Consider the following 12,605-nt stretch of genomic DNA (forward strand, 5'->3'; position numbering starts at 1 on the left):
TTTAAAATTCATTCAAACAAAGCCTGCGCTTTCCTTGTTGACTTAGTGGATCTTTCTTTCTCCTCTCAGTTTTCAGCTGTTTTATCTCTTTGAGATTTGCTTCAATCTAGTGACTTACTTGTCCATAGGAGATGCACAAACAGATCAGTGCTTATTGAGTGCTACAGAATCACGTCTGCTTTTCTCACTTTGTTAGCAAGGAAAGGGAGGTGCTTTGCCTTTAAGGCATTCGGTTCAACTCCCATTATTCTTAAGAATTAAAAGAAGAAAAAAAAAACCAGTAAGTGGACATATGCAAAATGCATCACTTAGGCCACGTGCAGCAAATAAACTTCTATCTGAATTACCAATGAGAATTAATGAAGCTGTTGTTAAGTAGGCCATTTGGTCAATGATTGAACATTAGTGGCCAAGTCTATACTCATATTTCCACATGCACACTCCCTCACAGTATGAATTTAAATGGCCACCACTTCTGGGCCGTTGCTATAATCTGAACTTAAACGGAAGGTGCGAAGAAAATCGCTGGGAAGTTAGAATGGATGTTGTGGACAGGGACAGCTATGGATTACCTATCTGAGGATCCCTAGGCAGAGTGGAATAGATGAGAACATGATACAGCTTGTATTAACCCGTCAAAGGATTTGTAGTATCATCAAACATTTTTTAAAATGTACCTCTGAAGACCCAAAAATCCATTCCTGGATTATTTTCATATAGACGGTACTGCCGAGGACCTTCAGAAACCTGATGTTTTGCCTGCCCGATTTATTTTCACTTAGTAACACAGAAATATTTTCAGTTAATGTAACTTTTAAGAATAGAATTTCCAAGTAATTAATAAAAAGAGGAATTCCCAGCAGAGGAGAGAGTTTAATGAGGATGCCTCTCATGCTCATGTATAAGGGTAGCATTAACAGAGCTACACAGTCAGAGCTGTTGAAAGCCCAACCAGCCGTGTATGGAACACTTACAGAATCTGCCTTCCTATAGGCTTCGGAGGTTGAGTGTCGGGAGTGGGGACTGTCATGATGGTCCTTTGACTGTTTTAGAGGTAGTCTTAGTGTACCGTGAACATGGCACGGGATTCAAATCGAAATCCCATTTCCACCAGTGACCCGCCATGGGACCTCAGACTCTTCACCTACTGTGATGCTGTTGCCAAGGCTGCACGAGCTGGCTAGCGCCTTCCTCATTGGTTTGTTAGGAAAATTACATGAAGCGACATGAGGTGGGTTCCCTGGCATTATAGAATACTGGCTCCACAGCAAGTGTGTGGCAGAAACTTGGAAGACAGACATGATTGAGAAGCTCCTGAAGCAAGTGTGGCACCTTTAACGGGACTGTCACTGAATGGGGTTGATGGCTTCTGGGAGTCCTTTCCAAGGATATTTTAAGAAAACTGCCACAACCCAAAAGTTGGCAGAAAATGACACATGCAGGAACTTGCAGATTCCGTAATTCTAGAGGTGCTGTAATTCTGTAAATTCTGCTACTATTGCAAAAGTCTAAGCTTTTCTGTTCATCTGTTTTTAATTACTGTAGCTTTTTCCCTCTATTATACAGATTCTAGTTCCCCAGTGATATTTTGGCCCCCAATTTAATAGATATTCATTTTCCAGATTAATATCAATGTTTAAAGTTCCTTTCTTTAAAAAAAATAGCTGTTCATTACCCACAGATGTGCTCGATGGGAGAAAGAAGTAATCAATACAAAAATATATAGGAAAAAAGTGGAAGCATGACCTCTTAGGGGCCAATCATGTTTCATATTTTAATGTTTATCCTTACCTACAGACATGTGTTTATATTTGTTTTCTTTAAATGTCATTTAAGTAAAACAGCAGTCATTATATGTTATCATATTAGAAAGAAAAAAGTTAAACACATTAATAGAAAGCTTAAAATGCCCACTAATTTTTTCTTTTTCAAGATGGACTTCTTACTTGAGCAAGTCCTTGGAAATGGGATTTTAATTGGGTATCCTTGAAACCTTACCTCTTTATGCCTCTGCTTTCACCATTTCTCACAACGAGCCCTTCTTAATGGTTTTCTACAAGTTTAACTTTACCTTGATGACGTATTCTGGAATCACAAGCTGTGCTCCTTGGCCTCTGGCCATTCTGTGGATACTTTGCATTACTTAACCTCCACCCCCCAAAGCAGGTCCAGCTCTAACCTTGGACTTGGGTTGCATTCCCTGAATGAGCAGGAAAGAGTCTTGATTTCAATAAGTAACCAGGGTGCTTGCTGGAGTCACCATCTATTAGGTCTGCAGACATTTGGCTCAGGGGTGGCGAATTATTTAAATACATGTATTATGTCAGTGGCTGCAGGCAAAATGGAGAGAGGCGGCAAAGGGTCCTTAATCATTAATGCAAATGGCAGCTAAAATTCCAATGGACCTGCCTCCTTTTGCAGTTGATTTGTTCTGTTTTTTTCCCAGGAAAATATTGTATTTAATAAAAAGTGCAGCAAGGTTTATAGTTTTGGCAATTTGCTCATTGCATAGATGGCAAGAGGTCCCCGAAATAAAGACACCTCAAGCCATAGCATCCCACTCTACAAATCTGGCTGCCTTTCTGAAAATGAGAGCTAAACAACTGCTGGGAGACAAGAAGTGGGGAGGGGAGGAAGGAAAACCAGGCGGGATTCTCTACAGGAGTTGTCTTGGTCACTTTCCCATAAAATGCCATGGCTGAGGGACCTGTGGAAGAGTTATTTGGCTTTATTAGAAGGCTGACAATCCATGATGGTGAAAGGAAGGGAGCAGGTGGCTGACACAGCAACTGAGAGATCAACGTTTCAAACCACAAACAGGAAGCAGAAAGAGTGCACTGGAAGTTGGGTGTGGCTCTTGAAAGATGAAAGCCAGTGAAACGCCCTCCATCTAAGCCACACCCCCTAATCCTTCCCAAACACTGCCACAAACTGAGGAACAAGTATTCAAATGCCAAAAATATAGGGGAGAATCCCACTCAAAACCACTAGAGCAGTGTCGTCTGTCAACTGACTATTCACCCTATACTGTAGATGATGAGAGTTTTTAGCAAGTAAGCTGTCATCCTGAACTGCATTCATATAATTCATAGAATAGCATATAAAAGTGGTGAAACAATGTATCTTGGAAATTGTATACAAGGGATAACAATATGCACAGAAAAGTTTTGGTGGGTGCTAAAATACAAAAGAAAGGCCAAAGAATTGATGGCACAGCTGTGCCTTAATCAGAGAAACTAGTCATGTGTACTGAATCAAAGAATTTGATTTCCTGAATTTCCTGAATCCTGAATCCCTGGCAGATAACCAAGCATCTTTCTTCTTTCTTATGTTGAGCGCTTCATGTTGGTTTGCACAGATCCATCCATGTCAGAGTGGAAAGGGTCTCAGAGTGACAAACCAAAGGCTTTTTGGAAAGAATTTATGTCACTAAAGCTGAGTAGTAAGATCAGGGCAGAGATAGAATATTTGTTAAAAAGAACGAGGCCAAGTGATTCAGAACCAAGTCCAAGAGCAGTGAGAAGCCATAGAAAAAAACCCTTCCTCTGTGATATTTGGGTAACAGAAAGCACAAAGAGTCCACTTACTTCCATGCCCTTTGATAACATTGTTTAAAAAATCAGGCTTTAATATGATGAAACCATATTTGACTATAATGATAAAAAAAAAATTAGTTTCTCCTGAGAGAGAGAGAGAGAAAGAGATTAATTCAGTCTTTTCCAGGAACAAGTCCTCTAATAGGATACCTAGTCTCAAATGGTCAGCCTTAAACACATACACATAGGAGCAACACTAAATAGACCAGCAGATAATATATGTGATTACATACATAATATATCACAGTAATACTTTTAAAAGTCATGAATTTGAGAAGGACTGGGAAGATAAACGAGTTGGAGGGGGAAAGAGGTAGAAAGGATATAGAGTAAATTCAAGCGAAATTTAAAATTTTAAAATTAAGGGTTTTTATTATTTAACTACTTCAGTGGTTGTTCTAAAGTCCACTGTATACACTTCACCCTAATCCGCACAGCCTCCAGAATAGACCTTTATATTCAGTGGTAAGTTAGGCATGAAAGTGGGAAAAAAATCAATCATCATCAGTCTGGACTGGATTTGTATTACAGGATGTGAACTCGAGCAAGTTTCTGACCCTCACCAACCCTCAGTTTTCTCATCTGAAAATAGGAATAACTTCGTGTCCGTGTGTCCGTGTATTCCGTATAGACATGAGACAATCTTCAGCATGTCTTCACTTCCTAGTGTTGGCACGAACCTAAAGTATGTGAGCGGGTGTGGTGTCTACCCCTCTTCTCACTTGCCTAGATGCTGTATTCCTTCAATGTCATCTCTCTCCCTCACTATATCAGCCTGACTTGCTACCTCTCTACTCAAAAAGGATTCTACTGAATGAACCTGAGACCATTTATTTATCATAATGATCTCCCTTTGCATACATCCTGTGTGTAACCTGCAATCTGAAGAATGGAAATGTTACTGGATTTAATTTTTCAGATAGATCAAGATATGAAAGAGAACAGTCAAGCAGGGAAGGTACACATCTTCCCTCTGCCTTCTGTCCAATTCCTGCCCCTCTATCCCTCCACCACACTGTAAGTCTCCTAAGAGGTCAACTACTAGGAATCCTTCTCTTGGGAAGACACAGGTCTTTAGTGTATTAAAACTGCAAAACTCTAGACTAAGCCATATAGTGATGATCACCCATGATCACTCAGCGAGTTTCATATTATAGGAACCATAATGTTTTAGACGTAAAAGAAGTAACATCACATTCTGTGAAGTACCACATAAGGAATCTAAATTTAAAATATGTGTGTATGTGTGTGTGCATGCGCATGTGCGTTCGCAGTGTGCAAGTCTTAGTCATGACCCTTTCTAGACAGATAATTTTCTGATGCTATAGAATAGAAACTCCAGACAGTGATGTAATAGGGGTATATTTTGGTAGTATTAATCCATGGGCATTTCAGTAGTTTCGTCCTATGACAATTATAGATGGAAAAAAAAACCCACTGAAACTTGAATGGAAATTAGCCCTTAGCAGCTGCTTTGTGGAGCGATTTACATTTTAGATTTCCAGAATAGCAGCACTAGTCCAGAAGAGGAGAAACAGATTTCATTCTTATTGTAGTATAAGATCTCCCATTTGTTAGAGATTTTGTTCTTACTGTAAAGAAAGAGAAAAAAATAAATGGAGCCTGGAAGGCTAGTCTACACCCAACAGGGTATTTTGGGCTTTGCTTTTCTCCAGTAGTTGTCATTGTCTCTTACCCAGACTCTGGCAAAGGGGATGTGCAGTAATCTAGTTTAAAGACTCGAAGCTGAAATCAGGAGATACTGAGGTTTTGTTGATAGCCAGGCTGAATTAATTGGATGTGTTTGTGTCTTATCCAGCTAGCCTATCATTATTAAATTTCTAAGAATCCTATGTAACTCTTGAAACTGAAATATCAGCTATGACTTTGTCTCATTTGTCTCTAAAGCCATTCCTACCTTCTTCTCCAGGTGCACGTCATAGCATCGCTGCTAACAATAAATGCCTTGGAATTCTTAGGGTGAGCCACGCCAAGGCACTCTTCTGGGCATGCCAATCATGTTGGGAGAGAAGCTCACATAGAGTCACAATCCACCAGCCCTGGGAAGCATCCCACTAGACCTTCTTCTCTGGAAGCCAATGGACCTGACTTGTAAATTCCTGCGCTAGACTAGGAAGGGAGGCGAGAGGGATGACATTTCAAAATTCAACCCATGTGCTAAATGTACTCTTACATTTAATTTCCAGACTCCTCTCCTTTATGGCAGGGTTTTATGTGAGACTCTGATAGAGTTATGTGACCAGAGGAGGAAAAGGCACAAGTTGGGGTTCAGCCACGATCCATTTCCTCTCAGTCTTACTTTTGAATTATTATCCAACCCCTACCCCAACATTTACAGTTTCAGACTGGAGAAGATGGCAATCCCCCTCTCTAAAAGTTGTTCTGGTGATTAAATTGCTATCATAAAGTATTTTATAAAAGCTAAGACACTGTATAGATACAGGCATATCTGGGAATGTTGCTTCGGTTAATAGAATATTGAATATTTGTATGTTTAATGCTAAATAACAGTATCACAAGTGATTACAAGCTGAGCAACTTGATACAGTGTCTGAGAAAAGAAGCCCAATTGCAAGGCGAGTTTCTGTGCATCTCACACTTACATCAGTGTACCCCCATTTCAGACTCACTAACATGTGAGGCAGATAACAAGGTGTGAACTCATCAGTGAGAATCTCCTGGCCCATGTCTCACACCCTTCACTCTACTCAGCCTTATCTCCTCTTAATCCTCTTCGATTTTAATCTCTTCTGGGTCTATATCATGTGTGTGAGTATTTATGCACACCGAGCAAATGTCCTAAGGACTGGGGGAAATGCACATGGCCTTCGAAGAGCATTTAGATCTGCTATAGATACATCAGTGATCACTGCCAGCATTTGTCTTCTTTGAGTATTTTTATCATGCATGTTTTCCCAGTTTAAACCACAGGGCAGGAGCTCTGTCTGATTCTATCTGTAAATCAAGGAGAGAGCATTGTTGTTCAATAAATGCTCAGAAATACCAGCATCCATGTGAGGTGACTAGGTGGAAATGGCTTCCTATCTATTGTAAGGAGAAAAGGAAATGGATACTGTGCAATTTCCACATTAGTTATCTCATTTGTGTATCATAGTGTTGATAGATAGATAGATAGATAGATAGATAGATAGATAGATAGATAGATAGATTAGATAGATACATAAGTAGGTAGATAGATTAGATAGACAGACAGACAGACAGACAGACAGAATGGACAGTTCTGCTGTTATCTTTCCTTAACCAAAGCAAAAACTGCAAGTAATGGTTAATGCCTTGCCCAAGGGCCTGTGGCAAGCCGGCACCATGGGTAGAGGAGACAGAAAATTATAACTCCCCCTAACCAGTATGGCAGAAACCTCAGTTAGTACTTGTGGGTCTTGAACCCGCCAAGAAGCAGATACATTAGTTGCTTTTATATGACACCATCTAACTTTGACCCTGGCTCACAGCGAGCGCTTAGAAAATAGTTGCTCAATCAATCAATATGATGATCAAGTCGGAAGATTCAAGAAGTAATTACTGAAGCCATAGCAAGCTTTCACATCCTCGTCAACTAGGCTGCCACCCAATCCCCCAAAGCCCCACCTATTAAGTTTCTGCCGCATCTAATGAAACTCACAATGTCAGTTTTCAATACCGCCTCCTAGGCCTGTCATTCCCAACGTGTTGCTACCTGTGGCTGATAGGTTAGGTAAGTGGTTCTTGACCTTCTTAATGCTATAACTCTTTAGTAAAGCTCCTCATGTTGTGGTGACCCCAAAACCATAAAATTATTTTCGCGGCTACTTCATAACTGTAATTTTGCTACCGTTATGAACTGTAATGTAAATATCTGTGTTTTCCAATGGTCTTAGGCAACTCCTGTACCCACAGGTTGAAAACCACTGGCTTACATACATGGCCATTGTCCTAACAAACTTAATTTTAATTTGCAAAATGCATGTGATAAACGCAAGAGCTATTAAATTATAGTTAAGCTTCTCACTTCATTAAGAAAATGTGTCAGGTGTTTATTGTTGAATCTTCTCTGTTACCCAGAAAACCCCAGATACCAATCTCAGAACACATGTGCTCTATAATGAGGGGACCATTATACTTGTCCACGCCCACTGCTTCTGCTAGAGGTACAGCAGCACTGAGAGACAGCTGTGTATTGCAGTGAACGTCAAAGGGTATTGGACAGACACATTGAACTTTTGTAATAGGAAAGTTACAAATGGTTAAAGGTATAAGACTGTCCTGGCATTCCCAGTGGCTTTCACAGATGTGTCGGGAAACTGTCAGGAGCCTTGTCAGCTACACTAGATGTTGCTGACGTTCACCTATTAGCTGGTAAGAATGCTCTACCATCCTCGATTGTGCCCAAATCAGATAACCGCATATGTTCTACATGTCCAGCCATGTGGGGAGCAGGCCCACATTCTGTGCATGCTTTTTGTACATGTTATCTCTTTTGAGCTGCTTTTTGGGTAGCATTCAGATAAGCTTTTTTTGTTCAAAATAGTGCATGGAGGAAACTGAACTCACAGAGTCGTTTCTCAGACTCTGCGTTGAGTTGCCCACCTGCCGCCACTCAAAGCCCCTCCCACAACATGCATTATGGGTCCATGGCACTCCTGTGCTCCGTTCTGCTGTTTGCTCCCCAGGAAAACTGACAAGTCATCTATAAAATCATTTCTCTCAGACAAAAATCTTACTGAAGCAAAGGCTTTAGGACATGCCCACATAATGTTTCCAAAAACTATAAAATGTACAGCCCTAAATTTGCTAATTCAGCCAGTGCTGATATGGTAGCTCAAGTGTATTACTCCTTTAATAAAGTCATCTGAGGATTCTAGTAGTTTCCCATATCGAATCAGGCCAGGGAAACAGCCTGGAACTTTCACCTCTTTGCCCCCCTTAAATGCTTTATATTTACTTCTCTTTCCTGTTAGTCACCATACACTGACTAGCCACCTGTCAGTTGAAATTTGTGGACAGTGACAGTAACAATAGATATATGCATGCACGAGCATATACGCACATAAGGCATATATGTAATGTATGCTGCATAAATTTATAGTAGCATAAATAAATCTGAATTCATTAATATCAGCCAATTCTATTAAAATAGAGCATGGAGTAATGTTTGCTGGCTTACTTGTGGTGTGTCTGAGCTCATTTTATTAATAGGGTTGCACACGTGCCTGGCTTGCAAACAGTGCCGCTTAACAATGTGTACTGGTGTTCTACTGACATATTTCACGATATTTCATATTTTCAACCATGTCATTTCCGCTAAACTTTAAGAGCACAGACACATGATTTGTCAAATGATTCTGTTTTTCTTTTTCTTCAAAAAGTCTTTAAGAAATAATTGTTACCAACTAGTTTCTTGTTAAAATGCAGATTTTAAGGCCCATTTTTGCTTTTAGTTAATTTTTAATCAAGTGTCAAACATCTCCAATCTTTAGTCATTATGATAAAATACATCAAGCACTTCCTCTAGGGCATGCATTACTAATCTAATTTTTTTTATTGATGGCAAAGCTCTGATTTGGAAAGGTGGAATAAGTTGCTAATGTAAGAAAAGAAATAAACATTAAAATCTGCTTAGGATTCAGATCTAGCTTTCCCTCAGGGCTATGCTCTATCTGGTATATTCTGAGGCCTCGAATTCTAGAACCATCAACATTTTACAGACACATACTTGTGTGTAGCAGAGGGTTGGGGAGAGGAGAGAATATTCCCTCCTTCCTTCCTTTCTTCCTTCTCTCCTTCCTTCCTTCCTTCCTTTTTTCTTTGTCTCTCTTTCATAGCAGAAAGCAGGGGGATTTATCCAATGGGGCCATACTGGAAAGAAGAACAAAGGGATCCAGTGACCCCACCCCCACCCCCCAATTACCCAGCTCCAGCATCTTTCTTTTTAACACTGGTCTTGACATCCAAACACAGTGGCCCTGGGGAGAGATGAGTACCAGTGGCAAGCTCCTGACATTTTGGTATACACCTGTCTTTGTTTTAACCTTTACAGCATCTTAATTAGCCATGGGCTAACCTTTATAAATCATTGTTGCTCTTAGAAAGTAAACACAATTTGTAAAGGAGACAGGTTCCCTCTTTTTGCACCTCTGAAGAATGGTGTCACTGCGTATAAAAACTAGCAGTCGATTTAATAAGCTATTTATTCCTATAATAAGAGAAACCTTTATTATTCGTGAAGAATAGACCGCATTTGGGGATACTATAATAAACGGAAAAGATAACAATTGAAATTCTGAATATATTAGAACCACAGTGTGTTGCAGGCCAATTAAAATTGACAGCCAAGTGAAGCAAATACTCACGGATAAATATAGAAAATTCAAGTTGTTGTTAGGGTGAATTTTTTTCCACTATGTGCTTCCACCCTTGCTTCTGGATATTCCAGTTCATTGTATTAATCTTTCTGCTCTGCTTCTGAATTTTAATCAAGTTGAATACTGATAGATAATAAAATTTTAATTCATAGTAGAATATATTGGCGGTTTGATGTATTTAGTACCCTCATGTTGGGAAACTAACTAGGAATACAAGCTTTTGTAGACAATACACAATTTTCATAATCTTAAGCCAGGATGAGAAAATAGACAGTGTGCTCCCATTTTATCCATATGTTCACCTCTCTGTATTAAATTAGTATTGGCAGCTGAGTGGAAGATCACAGCCTACAGCTGCTCTAACCTTCAGCAGCAAATGACGCTCACTGAATTGCCTCCCTGGGCCACTAAAGCCCAGGAAGCTTAAAAATATAGGTTTGATGCTAATGATGAGAAAACTAATTCAGAGAATTAGCAATGCTTAGAGCTTGAAGGAGAGTTAGAAGTAAACTATTGTTGGTGGAAGTGATGGAGTTTATGATGTTCTGGAGGAACGTTGTATATAAGACAAATCTGACAATTGAAGATGAAACTTGTATAATAAAGTAAAATGCCAAGTGCCAATTAGTGAGTATCTGCTGAATATACATAATATTAATTATATTAATTATATAATACATAATTATTAAGTATATATATGTGGCATATCGAATCTCTCTGATTTAGTGGGTACTATAACAATTATAAACGTGCTAAAACTGCTTTCCAGAGAAGTTAACTACCAGACCCTGGACTACCTCAACTAGAGCTGAGACTCAAACTCCAAAGCTCATCCCTGGTCCCTTCTGATCTCAAGGTCCTGCCCACAGCCAATGTAAATTGCTTTCCATGAGATCTGGCGCTGTCAGGAACAGGTTCATAAACATCTTCTAAAGTTTCCAAGATAATGTTCAAGAGTGGCTGGGTGTGATCTCAGCACAAACTATTTTCTTTAAGCCCGAGTTCAGTTCTGGCCTGAAAGTCACGTTTGGCTTCTCTCTAAGCTGGCATCTGCAGTGTGGGGGTGTGTTTGTGTGGGGGGGGGATGATGGAGGAGGAGAAGACAGCTGTTCTAGAAACAGTGAGAGAGAAATGATCAAGTTTAATGCTTTCTGCCCTCAGACAAGATTAATATCTCTTAAGTACATCTCTAGTTAATAAACTGTGACAGAGTAGCCGAGTTTGGATCCAGAAAAGACGTAATGATTGGGATTCTTGTAAATAATGCTTTTTAAAAAGAAAGGCCGGGTAGGTCTATACCATTTTTGAAAACAAATAGTTTAGGGACTATCAGACGACTCTGAGTTTGTAAAAAGAAGTAAACAGTGCCATCTACTGGACTGTAACTTCGACTTTTTTTTTCCCAGATGATCTAATGGTGTCCATGTGTAATCTATATATGGGGAAACACATTTGTTACTATCCATGAAGATTTCAAACTACTTAAAGATCATTTTCCTGTGTTTGTTTCTTATAAATACATTCTAAAAGAAATGAGCAATAAAAATGGAACAATTGCTTTGAAGGAACTTCCCTGTAATGTTTTAGAAACCCTTTCTAAAAGGAAACTCCATTGTCCTGCATAGAGGCATCACCAGGTAAAACTTGAGAGAAATCCCCACAGGTTTCTGGAGTAATCCATTCCATCTGCTGAGCTGAAGAGTCGCATCTCTAACCTTAGTGTGATCCACATCCAGCACCCCCCCCCCAAAAAAAAGCCTTTCTTTTCAAGGAAAATGGGAAGGAGAAGCATTCCTGGTGAGGGAGCCTCAGCTATGCAGAAAGTCTCAGTCTACACCACCCCCTGTTAGAAGAAGAGTTTCTGTCAGTCAAGTTGTTGGCTGTTTGTGTTTCTTCCTTGCACTGTAAGACACCTTACCTGGGGAGCTCATGAAGTAAACGTGTCCATTGAGCTCAGTGTTGTAAGCAGATGACTCCATTGGTTTACTCTCTTGTTAACTCCCCCTTGGCTAGGCAACACCATAGTAGATGTCGTCATCATGGGGGCATCAGAGAGCACATGGGTGCCCTGTGCTCTTTTCTTGTATGTTGCTTTCAACAAGATCAGTTGGACGTTTGTCAGGACCAGTATCAACCCATTCTAGAGACCTGATTTGGATACCAGTGGCTTCTTGAGTTGCTCATCTGTTAAAGGCTTTGATACTTTCCAACAACGCCATGTAAGGGACCAAGCTCATAACATGTGACCCCTGAGAGTTGTGTTAAAACCATATTTGCATCATAGCAGACCTGGCTGTATCATCACCAGCTCTCTTCATGGGGGAACTCTATGTGCTGGGGCACCTGCCTGTCTCTACCTGCTGTCATCACACTCATGCTCAAGAGGACTCATTCAACACCGCGGACAGCACTTCTCTGGCTGTGGGCCTTGGTGTCAGCTTCACCTTGGGAGTTCACTGAAATGAGGAATTTGTAATATCCAAGCCCTTCTTAGTGCATCATGCCTCTCTGTCCTCTAAAGCATTGTGCGTCCCCAGGCTCCATGTCAGGGAGTCTGAGCCAGTAGGAACCTGCCAGGCCATCCTGGGGTGTCTCCATCGTGGTCAGCTGCAGTTCTAGGGACTCTTCA

At 40.3% G+C, this 12,605-nt stretch overlaps 1 protein-coding gene across 1 annotated transcript in view; it reads right to left on the bottom strand.

Annotated features, from left to right (window-relative positions):
• The window catches only part of LOC116913163, a 126,927-nt gene extending 114,972 nt beyond the window's left edge, over positions 1–11,955 (bottom strand). Inside the window, exon 1 of the mRNA XM_032917369.1 lies at positions 11,895–11,955. Within this exon, the coding sequence (XP_032773260.1) occupies positions 11,895–11,955 (61 nt within the window). The remainder of the gene's footprint in view (positions 1–11,894) is intronic.
• Positions 11,956–12,605: the final 650 nt, after the last annotated feature.

The sequence above is a fragment of the Rattus rattus genome, chromosome 12, assembly GCF_011064425.1.
Source record: "Rattus rattus isolate New Zealand chromosome 12, Rrattus_CSIRO_v1, whole genome shotgun sequence".
NCBI classification, from domain to species: Eukaryota; Metazoa; Chordata; class Mammalia; order Rodentia; family Muridae; genus Rattus; species Rattus rattus.